The following is a 21205-nucleotide window of genomic DNA, read 5'->3' as shown; positions in this document are numbered from 1 at the left end:
CAGGCAATTAGAAAAGGTGGCTCGGTTAAAGTACAAAACGCGAGGACAAGTTATAAGAAGGCAATGGTAAATGCTAAAAAACCCTGGGAAAAGAATAGATACCAGGACCTAAAACAGGCATGCAATAGCAATAATGCTCAACACTTCTGCAATCTGGTAAAATGGGGCAGGGGTTGAGTAGCACCACCCCCTGAAAATCATGTAGAGCCCGGTATTTGGGTGAAACACTTTGCTTTACAATATGCAATTGATGACGCAGAGGATTGTGACCTTTTTTGGATTCATTTTTATTCAAATAATAAAGTATTTGATCTGGCAGACATAAGTGCAGCCCTTTGTGCCATTACAGGTGGGAGAGCACCAGGTATCGACAGGATTCTCGCATATATCTTTTTGCAGGATAAGTCTAAATGGAGCCGATATATATTGCTATTAGCAATTGCCATCGCTCATGGCACCCTCATCCCGGATACTTAGCGGGGGCTGAAATCATTCCAGTTTACAAAAAAGGGGACACGTTTTTGCCAGGAAATTATAGGCCAATAAGCCTAATTGTTCTAGTAAAGGCCCAAGAATGAATAGACGATAACGACATCCTTAGCCCACTCCTGGCAGGTTTTCGGGCTCACATAAGTACCACAGACTAGGTCCTTCGATTTATCTTAATATACTGGCGGACTGTAGTTCTCGGCAAGGGCAGCATGTATGCTGCCTTTGACGACGTTAAATCAGACTTTGACCTGGTCTCATGTAACAAATAATAGGTGGTACTACATGAGATGGGGATGCCCACCGATTTACTTTCCCTTACATGAGAAAAACTATGCACAAATACGCTGGGGGGCACAGGGGAATAAGACCGACCCCTTTCCTGTAGAGAAGGGAGTACGTCAAGGATGTGTAATGGCACCCACATTATTTTCACTTTTTATTAATGGAGTTGCCAACTTTTTATCTACTATTCATACCAATGCACCAGTTTTATCAGGTAAAAAGATTCACATTTTAATGTTCGCAGATGCAACGCTCATTATTTCTAAAACTTCCAGCGGGTTACAGCGTGCACTGTGACCATTCGAAGATTTCTGCCTTTTACGAGGTTTAAAAATTAACGCAGCAAAAACTAAGTTCATGACTTTTAACCAGCACAAATCGTTCAAGGGTAGTAAGGTAATGGATGGGTCACCCCTTGAACAGGTCGATGTATTTATCTATTTAGGTGTTACCCTGCAGAAGGAACTGAGATGGAGGCGGCATGTTGACACCATGGCACTAAAGCACCAGCAATTAGCGGGAGTCCTAAGAAATACATTTAAAACATCTTTGACCAAGCTTGTTAGTCCGGTGTTGCAAAAGTATAACGCCAAGGTGGTGAGCTCAGTTTTATATGGAGCTGACCTATGGGACCTCGAGAAACTCACACAGTTAGCTATATAAGAGAATAGGTTTCTTCGAGCGATAACAAGCTTACCTCAAAGTACACCCATGCTTTCTCTGTGGAATTACCTAGGCAGAAAAGCTCTGGTAGATCTAGCCAGGTTACCCCCAATTTTATATTGGTGCAGAATCTGGTGCATGCCCGAATTGGCTACCTTTGCAGAGGGGTTTAGGGATATTATCGACGCTGATCACTTACATAAAATTAGCTGGCTGCGTAATGCTAGACGTTTATTGACCAGAATGGGCCTGCCGTATCTGTGGGAAACATCATCTACCTCCCACTTTCCAACAAGAGACTCAATCGAAGAAAGATATTGGAAATTGATTGCACAAGAAGCGATTAGAAGTAGTGGTTACACATCGTTAACGGGGAGCTTTTTACAAATAAAGCCATAGTCGAAGTTTGAGCATTACTGGGATGCAAAGCCCCTTGATCGTAAATTGTATTTTCAATTTAAGTGGGCTGTTTACCACCAAAGTCCTTTACTGCTAAATGGATTACATCAGGTGACAACAAATGCTCTATTTACACTGATCTAGAAGAAACCTATTTGCATGTATTGTTTGTTTACCCCGCCTATTCTGGCCCCCGAAAAGTATGGTTGGTGCAGACTTGTAGGAACATGGGCATGAGATCATGTAGTGTTGCCCTGAGAATTCTGTGCACCGATTCATCACTCTGCTCAGCAATCCCAGTGCCAACATTTTTAAGATGGATGGGGTCTATAAGATCTCAATTAACGATTGTAGAAAAATGAATCTGGAATCTTGTTACCCGTGAATGTGTAATCAGTTTTTAATGTTGACGTGTGGTGCTTATTAAGGATTTTAACGTTTTAGCCATCAAATGATAATATAATTGCTCATGCTCCTTATTACATGATTTTGTTGCATTATAATGAATTGGGTTTAATGGATTTCCTTCATGCCTATTTGTACAAATGTTTTATACATATTTTAATTCTTGTTTTATTGTTTTAACAGTGTTTTATGCTCAATGCTTTTATGACTTGTATTGTCAAATAAAGCTTTCTTTGATTGATTTATTGACAAATGCACATACTACATATTATTAAAAATATATATATGTTCTTATCCTTAGCAAATGAGCAAATGTATATACTACTTATGGTTATAATATTTTTACTCCTTATATTTCTGCTTTAACTGTATAAAGTTCAGAACATAAATAACATATGTATTTGGCTATGTGCTTATGGATCTCTATTTATTATAATCACTCCTTTACAAGATATAAACATGATTATACAGAAAGTATGTGTAAATGTTAATTATTCAATACACATAACTTTACAAATCATTAATACACAGAAAATACTACTAATAGAAAAAATAAGGGTATGCATCTCTCTATATATATATTTTTTAACTTACTAGAGGAATGAAAAATAAATGCATTTAAAAAACATAAATAAATCAAAAACATTATAGACATACCTATATGTACAGGGTTATCATTATATCCATATATAAGTAGATCAATACATCAATAACATATAAGATGATGAGTTTATGCTTATGGGTTTATTTTCATATAATAATAAATGTCTGTCATAATGTGTAAATAAGATTATAGCAATTGTACATATAAGTGCTTCACTATTGAAATATTGGTGGACAAATATACATTTAAAAAAGTAAAATCAAAAATTAAAAAACATAATAATAAATACAATTTAAAAAACCTTAATTTACAGCAAAAATGGAAAGCCTGTTTTTGTAAATATTTATCTATCCATGTACACATGAGACTTTATCAAATGCAATTTTCTTTTTCCATATGGGCATCATGTTAAAATCGTTATGTATGTATACTTGTTATGTGTAGTTATGCATCTAAATCTTTATATATTTTCCTCCCACTTCAGAGAAAAAAACTAACTAATCTCCCCAAAACCGCATCAAACCACCACCCTATTCCTCCCCCAAAATATTTCATACCTCTACTCTATGGCTCATCCCAAATCTCTTTTACTACTGTGAACTCCCAAATAACTCCTAAACTCTTCCCTCCTCTATCCATCCTCTATCCTATTCACCCAACTAACAGGCTCTCTGACTCATTTACTATGAGGAATTCCCAAATATTTATTTCTAAACGCTTCCTTCCTCTATCTGTATTTTATCCTACTCATCAAACTAACAGACTCACATGTGTACCACTCCCAGCACTGTCAATAGCAATTTATATTTCCCTCTACTAATGCACCATTAATCTACCGTTAGGTTCCGAATTAGCGTGCTACTCGCTGAAAAGCGCTTCAGCGCCTCTTCAGGGGTAGTAAGAGCTATATAAATACAACTACAATGAAAAGGCAGGTTTAGGGCTGGCAAAAGGTTTGTTTTGCCCAGTTGTCATGTCAGTTTAAAACTGCACACAGGATGCCATGGCAGACCTGAGCATGTTTAAAAAGGCTAATTCTGTGGGTGTAAAAATAAATGCTGCAGGCCCACTAGTAGCATCTAATTTATATCCCTGGGGTACATGTAGTACCACTTTACTTGTAATTTCCAAGTAAATTAAATGTACCAATCAAGCATAACCAACCTTACCATGTTTTAGGGTGAGTGCACACACACTTTAGCATTGGTTAGCAGTGGTAAAGTGCACAGAGTCCTAAGGCCAACAAAAACGAATTCAGCCAAACAGGAGGAGTGAAGGCAAACGTTTGGGAGTGACCCTGCAGATACAGCCAGGTTCGACAGCAGGTAAGAATGTAGAATGTTAGCTTTACTATATGTATATGTTTCGCAAATGCCTGGTCTTTGCACCTATTTCATTTGATATTTCATTAGTAATTTGGTACAGCACCACATGCCACTGACTAGGTCATCAGAGATTTCTTTACGATGACGGGAAAAGTTGCTTAAAGAATTATGAACGTTTACAGTGTTGAGTGTGGCAAAATCACCAACTGGTATAGCCTCGCTTTGGTGATGGTAAAGCATTAGAAGAGGTGGGCTGATTGTCTGCTAGATAAAGAGCTGATCCCTCTCCTAGGTGTCTAGCTAGAGATGAAACAAAGAGTCAGGAGGAGGAGGGCAGACCGTCTGCTTGTTAGAAAAGGAATGGAAGAGGTAGGCCTTCAGCTAAATGAGCACTTATCATGCCAAAGCCTGTAGCCTCCAGTGATAAGGTAAATGAAACATGCAACAAGCTGCAAACAATAGAGGTGGCAAAAGTAAATAAATACAACAACATGAATGGTCCAAGATGGCAAAAATACCAAAAAAGAAAGACCTAATGGAACCGATTCACAAAGGTAATCCGAGACAAAATCCAAACTTTACGACTTTCGGTATTCACAAAAGGCAATCAGAAGTAGTGAAGTTAGGATTCCTAACTTTACTACTTCTAAATGCCTTTTGTGAATACCGAAAGTCATAAAGTTAGGATTTTGTCTCAGTTTAGGAGTAGTAAAGTTAGGAATCCTAACTTTACTTCTCCTAAAGACCCAATGAGACTAAGAAAGGTGTGTGTGTGTACCCTATGTTAGATCAGAATATGGCTAATATGGAAAGGTCAACAATGCCTATCTGCATTCTAGTTCTGTTTTTGATTATGTATTTTAAGACGCTACCTCATTTGCTGCACTAGCATCCAAAGATGCTCTTTCTGCTTCTCATGATTCTTCTCACTTTTAATGTTTGTTTCACAGTTTAGTGAAGAATCATTTCTGATTCTTTTTCCACAGTTTGATGAGGAAACTGTCCCTGGTTACAGAGAATCCTGAGGTGGCGTATCCAACCCAGAGCTCCATCTGGACAAAGTTCCGCAGTGCCTTCCAAGCTGCCATTAGCCTCGTCTCCTTTGCCCCAGTCTTCAAGAAATATTTTTATGAAGGGTTAAAGGAGCTCTATGAAGACAATATCCAGTACCTTGAATTGCGAGCCCAACTAACTTCGGTACAATTTCCATTTTTGTATTTTGACAGTCAGTTTCTGCCTAATTGTAAACTCCTGCAAAATGGTTTGCCTTGTGTCAGTGCAGATTTAATGCTTTTTAGTGATCTATTGGACCTTCTACAATCAGTTAATCAATCAATCCGGGTTGGTAAAGCACAATTACTCACCTGTGAGGGTCTCAAGTAAGTGGGGGAGGGAGGGCGGCTCTTTTGAGTGCTGGGTCACACTAAAAGCCAGGTCTTGAGGTCCTTCCTGAACTGGGGCAATGTGGGAGATTGCCGAAAGGGAAGGGTGTTCCGGCTTTGGCTGTGAGGTAGGAGAAGGACTTTCCTCCCGATCTAGTCTTGGTGATATGTGGGACGGTGGCCAGTGAGAAGGAAGGAGAGGCAGCTGTTCAGGTATGTGGGTCCGGTGTTGTGAAGGGCCTTGTATGTGTGGGTGAGGAGTTTGAAGGTTATTCTTTCGACTGGAAGACAGTGGAGATCGCGGAGGTGTTGGGTGATGTGACTGCAACTGGGGATGTCGAGCGTCAGTCCAGCTGTGGCGTCTGGACTGTCTAGAGTTTGCAATTTGGATTACAGATTCAGTTGCGTAAACCACCGCCCACTGTCAGGTGGAGGAGATTGCCACACAGTAACTTGTTTATGCGTTAAATATTAATGTAGATTTGCACTTAATTTAGATACTTATATCTATATTTTTTTACTCTCTTGCTTGCGCATTCAGCTGGTCCATACTGGCCATTAAAAAAATTGCACAGACTGAAGCCTTTGTCCATCACTACCTGTGAATAGAGCAAATGTGGTGTCATGGCAAACATTGCCCAGGATGAGACCAGGCTTTTTATATTATAATTCTAGGTGGCAATTGCAGAGAACTATGGAGGAGTTTCTCATGATACTCATCATGTGGGTGGAATCCCAGGGTTCTCCAGTCAGCATCACAGTTACCTTCCATCAAGAGAATGGTAACTCAATTCAATAATGCTCTTCCACACAATTGATAAAGAAACAAACACAATTTAATGAAATATGGAAAATGCACATCATCAAATGGATCCTGTTAGAAAAGCACTAAGGCAGTCACTTCTACCAGTGTAGGCACATAGCTGGTAAAAATACATTCCACTGTGACATCCATCCATTCATGAATGACACTTATCTGACATCCCAATTTAAAAAAAACTGCCTCCAATACTCAGCCCCTTTTAAAAGTATTTATTCAGCGAGACAATGAGTGAATCAAACCTGTCAGTGTCGTCCTCCAATTGATCTTAAATTTTCCATGCCTCACATTCTACCACCTTGAATATGGGTATACATTCTATGTCATGGTATTTATCAGAAAGAACTAACTTAGTAGTTTGGATCCAATGAGAGTGATGCCACCTTCCACACTTCTCTGTATCAACTACTGGCCTTTCTAAATAGAAATATGTTGACCAGCCGTAGGCTTGAAAAAATGGGAATGGAATAAGAGAGAAAACAGAGGCATTGGATAACCCTATTACACATCAGACTGCTGGACATGCACTTCTACTGGTTACAGTATGTACCAAAGGTTTCTTAGTGACAGTGCCTATGATATTGCTTTTAGTATAACCATAGGAAACAATATACCTCAATAGCGACCCTCCAACTCTGTGACTCTCAGGAGGATATTAATGCAATGATTCCTCAGGTACATAATGATTTGTTTACGAACCTTAAAAAGTTCTTTATTAAAAATAGTCTACCGAGGAAAAAAATATGCCATAGCCCAGCCTCTTGGTACAACAAATTGTGCAGAGAGGCGTACAAGCTAATATCGAGAGCAATTAGATCTAGAGATATGGTAAGCATTAAAAAGGCGGGAGTTGGGTATAAGAAAGCCCAACTTCAGGCTAAGAAGTATTGGGATGAGCAACACTGGCAAGATCTGCTTTCAGCTAGCAATGAGAAAAATATGATCACATTTTGGCAGCTCGTCAAATGGGGTAGTGGTTTATCAAACCAAATACCAGTCAATTATGTAACCCCTGAGTTGTGGGTCTCGCATTTCGAGGCCCAGTTTACTGCCTCCATTGGTAGCAACGCCACCCTTCAATTGCCCACCCCTTTGTACTTTACTAGTTTAGAGGTTGCTTCTGTTCTTAAGTTAATCCCGAGAGGTAGGGCTAGATTGCATACCGGCAGACCTGTTTTTTCATGACAAAGATTCATGGGTAACATATATCCAAGTGCTTGCAAATGCAGTAGCAACCGGTGCACCACTCCCAAATACTTGGGCAGGTGCAGAAATCCTTCCGATATTTAAAAAGGGTGACCGTTCCCTACCAGGCAACTACAGGCCGACATGCATTATTGATTTCATTCAAAAAATTGTTGCTAGACTAGTGTTGGGCAGAATCAAGTCTTGGATTGATGATATGAACATCTTGTCCCCATTACAAGTGGGGTTCCGCTCACACACCAGTACCATAAATCAAGTTTTTCGAGTTATGCTTACCTATTGGAATGGTTGCTATTATTGGAGGGGGTACAATCTATGCAGCGTTCATAGATCTTAAATCTGCTTTTGATTTGGTCCCTCGAACCAAAATGTGGAGTGCATTTGTGTACATGGGAATGCCATCGGAAATATTGGCTATCTTAGTCAAGTTACACAATTGTAATTATGCACAGGTTCGCTGGGGTATGCAGGGGAATGTCACGGACAGGTTCCTGGTTTTAAAGGGGGTAAGACAAGGGTGCGTGCTGGCCCCACCCTGTTTTCTTTATTTATCAACAGGGCATTTCAGTATTTTTCTACTTATCACACGGATGCCCCTACACTGGCTGGTACGAAGATACCCCTTCTCATGTTTGCGGACGATACTTTGATATTGTCAAAAACCCAAATAGGGCTACAGTCCGCCCTATCTCGCTTCGAGGTATTTTGCCATGACAATGAGCTAGAGGTTAATGTGGATAAACCAAGTTTATGGTCCTCCACAAACATAAAGTAATTAAAGGGAGAGTTTTTTTAAGAATAATGTCCTCCTTGAGCAGACAGAAGTTTTCACATATCTGGGGATTACTCTAGGCCGGAGACTAAATTGGACGCCTCTGGTAAGATATGTTGGCCCTTAAACACGCCCAATTAGCAGGTGCCCTTAACAAAGAACAGAGATTATCACAGACAAAGCCCATTGCCCCTGCCCTAAAGATTTATAATTCAAAAATCAGCTCCAAGGTATTGTATGGTGCTGAGCTATGGGGCTTTGAGGATTTGTCATCCCTTACAGTTGCACAAAACAAATTAATGAGATCTCTAATAGGCCTTCCGCAATCAACATCCATTATTGCCCTTAGATCTGGATTTGGGTTGACAAGCAATTGAGGACATAGCGCGATTTCGGCCGGTTGTTTTTTGGCGAAGGCTTTGGACTACCCCTGAGTTGTCCTTGTATGCTAATGCACTGCACGAAGTAAGGGGGGCAGACTGTTCACGTAGAATTACATGGCTATACAAGTTAAAAACCATCCTGATTGATATGGGGATGAGTAGCCTGTGGAAGGATCCTGCCCATAACCCATTTCCACCTAACAAAGTGTATAAAGCAGCATATTGGAATATGGTTAAGATCAAGTGCTTTTCATCCACAATAAGGTCTACTATGTCTAGGCGTTTTTTGGAACTTAAAAATGAGACCGAGCTTGGAACTTACTGGGAGGTGATCACTAAACCCCATGATAGGAAGCAGTATCATCAATTTAGGGTGGGTTCTCTCCCGTTAAAAGAATTTTAAAAATGCTGGGACTCAAGGCGGATGATAAATACTCTACATGCACAGCTCAGACTGAAACAATAGCCCATATAATGTTTGTATGCCCTGCTTACAAGCATCCCAGGATAAAATGTCTCAAACCTGTTTGCCTCAATATGGGTACTAGATCAAGCATGGAGGCATTAAGGATTTTGAAGACTAATACGCAGGATTCAATCGTAATTGCAGTTGCCAAATTTCTGAGCTGGATGTGGGTTATCCGCGCGAAAAATATGAGGGGCCATAACTCTAGTCAGGTTTTATATTAATAATTATACTAAGAGTGTGGGCATGGGACCAGCATAGTAGTATTATGTTTGCTTTGACACACATTTCTGTGTCTAACAGTGTGTTACTTAGTGTGTAAAGTATTTTGATATACGATTTTTGGTGGTCTTATGGCCACCATTGCTTTTATGTATATATGTATGTATATGTATATATAAATATATATGTTTATGTATGTGTATATATGTATGTACTATTGTATATTTTCATATTTTTTAATTATCATGTGTTTTATTTACTGAGGGCCATTTACTTCTAAACGTTGGTCGTTGACTTTTATATTCTTTTAAATCATGGACTTTTAATATGACCTGTTTTAAAAAAAGTTTTGTAACTTTTTGTCTTTTATGATTGATACAATCGAAATAAAGACTTATGACTGACTGACAATATACCTTCAAAATATCTCTAGATCTCGAGCTCTTCCATCTAACACTTATGATACTGGAATATAAACCATACTATATAAACTCTGTTATCATGAGACTGGCTTGCTTACACTATCTTAATGGACAAATAAGTACTTTTGTCTACGATTGCACTCTCATAAACATTGTGTATACTTTTAGCCATTGGGTTGACTTTCAGAAAACTGAAATATACAACACTAAGTTAATTAATTTTCTCTCTTTAATCACAGATACCTTAAAATATTATCTACATTGCAACTTATCAATATTCTTTAGTGATAGGAGCCTACACGTTAAGCTCACATAATATGGATTCCAGTATGAAATCAGACACTAAAGTTCAGCAATCCTTATGCAACATAGATTCATACTTTAAAAAGTTTTAATCCCTGAAATACTTTTCTGTAAGTAGTTTCTGATTACAATAGCTTCCATGGTAAATAGCTTGACTAAAAGGTTTCTGCAATCCTTAGTAGCAAGATCGTGCCTGCAGTAACAAGGTATCTCAATTGCTTAACAAACTCATACTTGATTATCCAAGGTGAACAACGCAACTCTGAACAACGTAAGAGTTCAGGCACCATGGAGAATGTAATCCACTGTCACTCACTGCCCAGCAGGGCGTTCTCCAAAGACGTAAATCCTTTGACTACGCAGTGACCATGCTTCTTGTCCCTCCCCAGTCTTGCTTTCCCTAAACTGAAATTATCGCAGTGCATACAAGCTATGTGCAGCCGAGAGATAAGCTGCAGATCGGGACACTTCTAACTTAAATACACAGTAAAATACCCCTGTTTGCACAAAGAATTATTGATACCTTTTGATTTACATGTAAACTGAAAAGCAGGAAAAAACACCATTCAATTGTAAATCAATGATACAACAGTTACGGAAAGCTGCATATTAAGGACATGAAGGCTCATTCAATAGAAGGTAGTCAATGTAAGGCTCAGTTAGATACTTCAAATAAAGGGTGCTATTCACAAACTGCATTTTGGAGTATGTTTAGTAGTACAACAATAGTACTATGAGGGTACTGTAATATGCTATTCACAAACTTCCAAGTGAAAATCTCAGTATCTCCTATCTTTTCTATGGGGAGAACCTCACACATGTAAATTTACTATTCAGTGGGAGTGACTAGAACAGGGGCCATACTAGTAAATGAAAGTGGTTTAAGGAGGATTAATGAGGGGTTTATGGAGGGTTGGAGCAGAGTTTAGGGAAGGACATGCCCCCACTCCAAAAAAGAGTAAGCCCATTTCTATTGCAAACTGCACTTCTGAAGTTTTTACTGCCAAAAAGGGTTCTGAAATAGTAGTACGTTACTTCAGCTCACAGGTGGATTAAGTCCAGCACCACACATGGCCAACCACCAGTATTACCAAACCTTCCCATACAAAAAAATCGAGATAGGGATTTAAACTAAAATCCCATAGGAAATAATGATAAATTAAATTAAATTGATTAAAATAGTTTAAAAGTAAATACAAGTAATGTAATTTTAGAAGAGTTTAAAATTAAAACATTTATTATTTGATAATAAAATATTTTAACAACATATTTACAACATTAATTTTTACTAAAATATAATTTAATTACTTTTGAATAATTATATTACCACGTTCAATAATTATTACTGCATAATAGCATCTTTATTTACTTTATGAAGGAATTTATTTTTAATTTAAAATAAGAGAAAATATTTTTCATTTAAGTTGATATATTTAAATTAATTACATTTTGAATTCAAATATGTTAATAGTCTTGTAGCATTTTAATATTTTCTACATTCAAAATAGATATATACAATACTTTACATTAATATGTAACATGAACATGTTTTTGCTTGTTTCCATCAACTTGTCAGACCCAATTGATTTTATGAATCCTGCCTCCAGTCACTTTTCAATATAATCTATCTCTACAATGGCATATTTTCCATCCAAATTCAGATCATGAAAAGGAACACAAATGTGCAACCCACCTTTTTGCCACACTGGCTTAGAAAATCTTATGGGGATTAAGTTATTTTCCCTTGCCACTTGACTTTTGACACACCAGACACCACAGAAACATTCTCCCACATTTCTTTGTATGTCTCTGTCTATGCTTGGTCACCAAAAGTTCATTCTCTTAATGGCAAGCAGGCCACCATTACCTTTTTGTAGCAACTCATTCAACCTTTTCCAGAGCAACTTTGTCACCACCTTTCTTACTATTCAATTATCTTTTGACAACTTGGGCCAAACAAGTTTACAATCACACAGTTCACTATTCTTGTCATTCGACCACTACCTTTCCTTCTACAATTGCTTGATTACCTTCAATAGGTTCATATCTTTACTCACACATGGCTTCACACTTTCCTCTGATATGGATCCCCCACATGACATATTCATTTTTCCTACCACCCATTCATCCTCCTTTACATCATCACCTACATCAGTGGGCAGTGTTAACAATGTGGATTCACATTACAAGTTTGTGGTACACATTTAATCACAAATGAATACTCCTTTCGGTTATGTATCCATTTGTCAATGTGTAAAGTTGCCTTGTTCAATCATCTTGCATTCACATAATCCTTCCCAGCTCCTCGCTGAGAGACTCCTAAAATGCTAGTGAGAAACATCCCACTTTGTGTACCTTGGACAGTGTCCCAGACTTGAACACCAGGCCATGGGCAAAGCTCTTCAGGCACCACTTCACTAAAAATATTTGGTAACTCCTCCACCCATTTCTCCTTAGCGCATTCTAAGCACCAAAACATGTTTCAAATGATTCAGATTGCGAACAATGTCAAAATTGTGCTGTTCCATGTAAAAGCCTCTTTCCTTTCTCAATCATAAATACCTTGTCCATATTTTACCTATCCTGGCATGAAAAATACGTCACAAAACAACCCATCATAGGTAACTTTTGCACGCAATATCCTTCCAGATTCACATCAGTATCTGCAACTGTAATTAATTGAATCTTGGCAAACGTGTAAATCAATCCCTTGTATATGCACCATACATCTTGGAGGGTGGTGTGGGTTATTATGCTGTGTATGCTGTGTACTTCCTCCTCATTCTTTTCCATAGAATCATACACCATCAGAACTCCAAGCTTGTCACCTAAACTTTCTTCATCACATTTCTCCTGAGATTATTGTATTGCATGTATGCTTCCCTTTCAAATAATTTTACATGCTCTGATAAAAGCCCAGTTTCCTTGCATCTGTAACATCTCACCCTGATAGCAGGACAAGCATTGGATGCCACCAAGAGTTTTGTATTTTCACACCTGTGAACGGGTCACCCCGGTTCGGGACGAGGGGAGTGTCAAGCGGGACTGGTGGGCCCCCGTAACCCCGCTGCCTTGTACTTTTCCCTCCCAGCAGGAGGAGTGGCGTGACTTCGGTGATGCTGAGGAGTTCCCCGGGGCTACGTCGGGCCCCTTTAACCAGGACTGTCTTTTCTTAATGGCCACGCCCCCTGTACCACGAGGATGCCCCGGATTGGATTTAGAGGCGGATGTCCAGGAAGCCGTGTGTGACGTCACCGAGGAGCGAAATCCCAGAGGAGAGGAGAGACGAGCGAGCACGGACGCAGGAGGCGAAGCACCGGAGGAGGATCAGCGAGACGACCCGAAGACGGACGCCGGGAGTAAGCCAGGAGGCCAACGATACCGTGTTTCGCCAAGCCACGTTCACGGAGGAGCGTGGCTTCCCCAGGTACGGGAGCGGATAAGTGGTTGGTTGGGTATGCGGGAAAGCCGTTAATCCCGTGAATGCCTTCGTTCGTCTCTAGCCCTGTACAAGACCCACTTCCCCTCACAACGTGCACCGACAGTTAGTAGCTATGAGCACGAAGCTTGTTACACGACAACACAAGAAGAGGTGTTCCCCACCCCCCGGCCCTGGTCATAGGTTAGTGGCAATTCATGCACCTTACCCTAACATTCCCTTTCTCCTTCTTTTCTACCCGAATGAACCAGGGTTCCTGGAGCACAACGGAGCTTTGAAACCAAGCGTCCTCGAGCCAAGAAGAAAGATCTAATCCCCAGCTTTCACCACGGAGCCAACTAAGAGGGAAGAGCGACTTACCAGCAAACACGGACGTGTATTTTCTTCAATAAAGCCTTATGTTAAATGACCTGGTCTACGTGCGGTCACTACCACCCCTCCACAACTGGTGTCAGAAGTGGGATCTCCGCCCATCAGTACCCCAATGATGGACAACGTAATACAGCACAGCATAAAAGGCCAGGAGAAGCTTGAATGGGCCGTGGGACAACAAATGGCGGCAGCTCAACAAGACAGGGAAACGTTCCAAAACATTATAACAGCACAAATGGAAGGCATACGCACGGCCCGAACCGAAACAGATGCCTCGGTAGCCGTAGAACGACGACCACCGGTACCACATCCGTCCGGAATAACCCTTCAGAAGTACGTAGTAGGAGAGGATCCCGATGCTTTCTTCTCCAACTTTGAGCGAGCGGCGAGGGCCTGTGGTTGGCCCGAGGAAAAATGGCCCTTCTTCATAGCGCCGCTTCTAACAGGGGACACTCAGGCGGCGTATCAAGTCGCTAATGCCACCGGGACCACTCCATACAACGAGATTAAAACAGTCATCTTAGATCACCTGGGGCTAGATGAAGAAGCTTATCGGGTTAGGTTTCGAAGAGAGAAGGGGACCCCAGGAGAGAATCCTAAGACTTTGTTTTTTCGGTTAAAAATGTCCGCGGATAAATGGCTGAAGCCGTTAACAAGCACTAAAGAGGAGATAATGAACCGTGTTTATCTAGAACAATTTCTAGATGCACTGCCTTATGGGACACAGAGGTGGTTACGACAACATGCCGGTATAACCCCAGCGCAAGCCATAGAAATGGCTACCACATACACAAGGGCTCAACCAAAAACACTACCTTGGGATAACGAGAAAACGGTCAAAAGCGGACTTCCACAAAAAGTTGAAAGAAAACCAAGGGCCCAACATGACTACAAAAAGAGTGTTCCACTCCGAATAGAGTCCACAGGGATAAAAGGACCGCAGTGCTTTGAGTGCGGGGAGTGGGGCCATATTGCAAGAATGTGCCCTAGAAAAAAAACACCTGAGGAGCCTATGGATGTGGGGTACCTCCCCAGAACAGTCCTCTACTCGGTCGAAATGGGTCCCTCCTTCCATGTAAGAACCCGGGTAAATGGTCAGTTTGTAACCGCCCTGTTGGACTCGGGGTGTAAACAGTCTGTAGTCCAGAAAGTTTTGGTACCATCAAAGGACACCCTCCCAAATGCGGTTGTGAAAATCAGATGTGTACACGGAGATGTACGACCATATCCAGTTGCCTTACTAAGAGTAGAAGTAGACGGACAGAGCCCCTGCACTATAAGGGTTGGGGTGGTGGACTCTCTGCCTGAAGATCTGATAATCGGGGTTGACAACCCCCAGTTCCTAGACATATTCCAAAACCAAATACACAAACAAAAACAGCCCTTAGTACGACCTTATGAGGCCTATCATATCAAAGAACCCTGGGTACTAGACCGTAGTTTTAGGTTTGCCCAAGCTAATGATCCGACGCTGTTCAACGCCTGGGAAAGTGGTCAAGCGAATACCGACTTCCCCAAGTCAGTGTATCCACGTTTTACCATTAAAAACGATTTATTATACAGAGAAGGGAGGGAGGGAGAGAACCCACAGCTGTTAGTCCCTATGGCCTTCAGAGAACCCATCCTGTTCTATTCACATACACATCTGATAGCAGGACATACAGGGGCCGAAAAGACTACACAGAATGTCCTGCGATATTTCTTTTGGCCTGGAATCTATAAAGATATCCAGAGGTATTGTCAGTCCTGTGACATATGTCAATTTAGAAACCTGCAACGACCACCCTCAGTCCCCTTACAACCACTGCCGGTAATCGGGAGACCTTTTGAAAGGGTTGGTATGGACCTAATAGGCCCCCTGCCCAAGACGCCTCGAGGCCACTCCTATGCCTTAGTCATCGTGGACTATGCCACTCGCTTTCCAGAAGCCTTCCCCCTAAAATCTCCCACAACCAAGAACATATCAGAGAAATTGATCGAGTTCTTCTCCAGGGTGGGTTTCCCAAGGGAAATACTGACTGACCAGGGGACGCCCTTTGTATCAAAAATGATGACGGAAGTGTGCCGTACCCTCGACCTACATCATCTGAAAACCTCCGTGTACCACCCGCAAACGGACGGGTTGGTCGAGAGATATAACCGCACACTCAAGACTACCTTGAAAAAGATGTTGTCCCTGGAAAACAAAGACTGGGACAGATTACTCCCCCTTGCCCTTTACGTGATCCGCGGACAGGTGCAGAGCAGCCTCGGCTGCTCGGCGTTTGAAATGATGTATGGGAGGCAACCACGGTCTCTGCTAGAGATAACCCGAGAAGCGTGGGAAAACGAAACAGGGGAGGAACAAAAAGCCTTCCTAGGGTATACAACTCAACTGCGATCCCGGATAGGGAAGTTGAGAGACTTAGCCATCCTCAATTTAGAGAAACATCTAACCTCCCAGAAACTTCAATACGACAAACGGAAAAGGCTTAGAACCCTGAAATTGGATGACTGGGCACTAGTTCTCCTCCCTTCTTCCACGAAGACGTTTCAGAGTGAGTGGACAGGTCCCTTTAGAGTGGTAGAGGTTCTGGGAAACACCACATACAGACTACAAGTGACACCCCGACGAAGACAATGCTACCATATAAACCTGTTGAAAAAATGGCTAGGCCCTCCACCCAAAAACGCTCACGGAGCACGGCATACAATGGTGAGAGAGACTACTCTACCGCAGATGCCGATTAACACGGATCTGTCGAGTGACCAAAGATCGGAACTGTTACAGGCCCTGGAGCCCTTTTCGGAGGTGTTTTCAGACCTACCCGGCCGAACCACTCTCGCTGAACATCGAATCATCACAAAAGAGGGAGTGATGGTCAAACAAAGGCCATATCGCATTCCAGAGGCCCGAAAAGGTGTGGTGAAAAAGGAGGTGGAAGACATGCTAAAACTTGGGGTCATTCGACCCTCCAAGAGTGGTTGGGCGTCACCTATCGTCATGGTCCCTAAACCTGACGGCACAACCCGTTTCTGTATGGACTTTAGAGCCTTGAACGCCGTCTCCTCGCTTGACGCATATCCTATACCACGCGTGGACGATCTTACAGAAAAGTTAGGAGAGGCGAAGTATATCACCACATTCGATTTAACTAAGGGATACTGGCAGGTCCCATTAAGAGAGGAAGACAAGAAAAAAACAGCCTTTGTCATGGATGAGGGACTATATGAATTCAATGTCTTACCCTTTGGCCACCACGGGGCCCCAGCCACCTTTCAACGGTTAATGAATACAGTATTACAACCCTACACCGCTTTTAGTTCCGCATATCTGGACGATATTGTGGTTTTTAGTGTGTCCTGGGCTGACCATTTGGAACACCTTAAGACCATCCTTACGGCACTAGCCAGAGCTGGGTTGCACATTAATGCTAAGAAGTCGTGTGCGGGGTATTCACACGTGCGGTATCTGGGGTATGTCCTTGGGGAGGGGGTAATTGCCCCGCAACAAGAAAAGGTAAAAGCCATCACCACCGTCCCCTTCCCTCAAACCAAGTGGGAGCTCAGGGCGTTCCTTGGACTTATTGGGTATTATAGGCGGTTTATCCCACTGTTCGCAGACACGGCCAGCCCTCTGACTAATGTTCTGAGAAAAGAAGTTAAACAAAAAGTGCTAGAAAGCCCCACAAATGAGATGCTAGACGCCTTTGTTAAATTAAAGAACGCCATCCTCACAGAACCCCTGTTGGTGTCTCCTGACTTTAACAAAGAGTTCATCCTGTCCACTGACGCATCCAACACTGGGTTGGGGGCAGTTATGTCCCAGTTGGGGGATGACGGGATAGAACACCCAATATTGTACCTTAGTCGAAAGTTGTTTCCCAGAGAGACCAAATACTCCACCATCGAACGGGAATGTCTGGCTATAAAATGGGCAGTGGATAAACTGCGGTATTATCTAGAAGGCCGACATTTCCTGCTCTATACTGACCATGCCCCGCTCCAGTGGTTATATAGGAACAAGTCTCATAATCCAAGAGTATTGCGGTGGTTTCTGTCACTACAGCCCTTCTCCTTCATCATTAAACACCGTAAGGGTAAGGACAACGCTAACGCTGACTTTCTCTCAAGAGTACCTCCTCTCCCCCATCGGGAGAGTCTAGGGGGGGGGGTATGTGAACGGGTCACCCCGGTTCGGGACGAGGGGAGTGTCAAGCGCGACTGGTGGGCCCCCGTAACCCCGCTACCTTGTACTTTTCCCTCCCAGCAGGAGGAGTGGCGTGACTTCGGTGAAGCTGAGGAGTTCCCCGGGGCTACGTCGGGCCCCTTTAACCAGGACTGTCTTTTCTTAATGGCCATGCCCCCTGTACCACGAGGATGCCCCGGATTGGATTTAGAGGCGGATGTCCAGGAAGCCGTGTGTGACGTCACCGAGGAGCGAAATCCCAGAGGAGAGGAGAGACGAGCGAGCACGGACGCAGGAGGCGAAGCACCGGAGGAGGATCAGCGAGACGACCTGAAGACGGACGCCGGGAGTAAGCCAGGAGGCCAACGATACCGTGTTTCGCCGAGCCACGTTCACGGAGGAGCGTGGCTTCCCCAGGTACGGGAGCGGATAAGGGGTTGGTTGGGTATGCGGGAAAGCCGTTAATCCCGTGACTGCATTCGTTCGTCTCTAGCCCTGTACAAAACCCACTTCCCCTCACAACGTGCACCGACAGTTAGTAGCTACGAGCACTAAGCTTGTTACACGACAACACAAGAAGAGGTGTTCCCCACCCCCCGGCCCTGGTCATAGGTTAGTGGCAATTCATGCACCTTACCCTAACATTCCCTTTCTCCTTCTTTTCTACCCGAATGCACCGGGGTTCCTGGAGCACAACGGAGCTTTGAAACCAAGCGTCCTCGAGCCAAGAAGAAAGATCTAATCCCCCGCTTTCACCACGGAGCCAACTAAGAGGGAAGAGCGACTAACCAGCAAACACCGACGTGTATTTTCTTCAATAAAGCCTTATGTTAAAAGACCTGGTCTACGTGCGGTCACTACCACCCCTCCACAACACCCATAACACTATTCATTAGTTACATCCTTCCCTTTAGTTCTGTTACGATTCCCTTTACGAACGTCTTCCCCCTCTCCATTACATGTTTTTTATGCCACCACCCCTGGGATTCAACTCTTTTAGATAGCTTGATATATTCTCACTGTGTTTTGCAGCATTTACCATGGTATCAGAAGATAGTTCTTTTGGACTCAAATGTTTTCTGGTATGTTTAAGTTATTGGTCCTTTGAATCAATTGATCAATTGATTTCTTCATGCAGCTCCCTAAATATGCATGTGAGAGCAACTCCAGGCTATTCAATAGGTTCTCCAGACAATAGTGCACCGGAAATATTGTGCCTGTCTACTACATTATTCAATTTCTTACCGTAGTTCACTGCCAAAGCTCTCAAAGCCTCTTAATAGTCTTCATCTGTATCCACAACATCATAACTAATGCTAATGCCTATGGAATGTATGGTTAAGGTCTTTAAAAGCCTTAAGCTCTCAATTCCTTGGTTATGTTTAGCGCATATATACAGCTTTATTTTCGCAAAATAACTGTTCTGTATCCTTCCATTGCCTGACTTTCACTTCCCTTGACCATGCCATACATTACATGCCATGGTTCTAAACTTGAAGACTCAGTAAAATACAATACACTTCATTTACTAACTTAATTTTACTGGACCTTTTCATGAACCTCTGTGCTATTTGGTTGCTGCTAATCCCTCTCAACTAATCAATGTTGATTTTTTAGAGATACTGTTAGGTGATTCCCCAGGAGCACATACCAACTCTTTCAGCACTTCCCTTTTGCACATATCCTTCAGTACACTGCCCCTCAACAACCTGTTAATTTTTCTAATAACCAGTTCTCTTTGGGCAAGTAGCATTGTTTTCTTTGGTGGACTCCTACACAACCCCCACTACTCTTTTAGCACAAATTGTACTCTATCAGACACTTTTTTGGGGCACTAAGGGGCAAGCAGAAAATTCTGGACCACAAGCGTGAGGGTTTTGCCTCCTATGTCCTCCTACTATGGCTTTGCTTCTGTGGTTTTGCAAACGGGTCCATACACACGTCCTCCAGCTCTTGACACTCAGTGGTAGTAATAGAAAGTAGTCGGAGGCTTCTCTGGGAGCTAGTGTGGAGGTGCTCAAGCTCAGCACTCAACAAATACACATTTTTACAGAAATTGTTTGTCCAACCCAGTGCTTGACTATCAAAAACAGAAATGCTTCAAAGCTCACTAGAACTAAATGCTCCATTATCGGGGTTGGAAAAACAACCACACTTCCATTTTGTGTGAAAGGCCAGGACAGGGGCATCCACAACTAATCCCACTGGACTTCATGGCTCTGGTTTCCTCACACTCGCTAGGCATGTACCATGATGGCTACACACAAACACGCACAACATACACTTAGGATTTTGCGCTAGGATCTAGTTAAGCACATGGAAGCAAAACGTTAGACAAATGGGCAAGTAGGCCTCCACACCAGTAATACAGATAAAATGTTCTGGTCATAAAACATGGTACGCTGCCACCACCACTCTATACACCAATCTTTTGACAAGGACAGTAGTGCACTGTCTGTACAATGAGGGTACTATTGATGTGTCCCTACAGGTCAAGGGCAGAACCAGGGCCTCTGCAAAGTCCGAGTACAGGCCTAGGCCTCTGCACACACACTCAATTAGAGTAAGGCTAAGGCCAATATCAAAATCAAGGATACATGATACACTTAGTTGGGCACTCAGAGCAGGGCAACACAAATTTACAGAATTCAGGGGCATTCCCATTCCTTACAACACACTCTATTATCCTTGCTGACGTTATCTATCTGATTGATCCATGCAATTCCACCGTTCAAATATTGAATAATAGATATTGTGGTGTTATATGCTACTAATTTCGGATCATCATTCTTTTTAAGTATTTTCGTCTAAATATATATTCATGATGTCAATTTTGTGTTGATTGCTTATGTTATTGTGCACTATTGATCACTAAATGTGTTGTGCTTCTATGTATTGTCTTTTGGTCAGTTCTATATTGCAATAACAATCATGCATATTTAAATACATTGAGAATGAAAATCACCTTGCGTTTGTTAGAGTAATGTTTTCTATGTGTGTGCTTTCTTGTGATTAGGTACACATTTTTGTAATAGTCTTTCGAATACATTCAGTGTCCTTTAAATCAAGTTCACTCCCAA

The 21205-nt window shown here is 42.1% G+C and overlaps 1 protein-coding gene across 2 annotated transcripts in view; it reads left to right on the top strand.

Moving 5' to 3' along the window:
* Positions 1-21205, top strand: part of LOC146854820 (adenosine deaminase 2-like) — a 511041-nt gene that overhangs the window by 177481 nt on the left and 312355 nt on the right. For both annotated transcript variants that reach the window (XM_085650538.1, XM_085650539.1), the window contains exon 4: positions 5157-5367. In XM_085650538.1, coding sequence (XP_085506664.1) covers positions 5157-5367 — 211 coding nt within the window. The remainder of the gene's footprint in view (positions 1-5156; positions 5368-21205) is intronic.

Source organism: Triturus cristatus, chromosome 4_1, assembly GCF_964204655.1.
Source record: "Triturus cristatus chromosome 4_1, aTriCri1.1, whole genome shotgun sequence".
NCBI lineage: Eukaryota > Metazoa > Chordata > Amphibia > Caudata > Salamandridae > Triturus > Triturus cristatus.
This window is presented reverse-complemented; position numbering and strand designations above follow the sequence as displayed.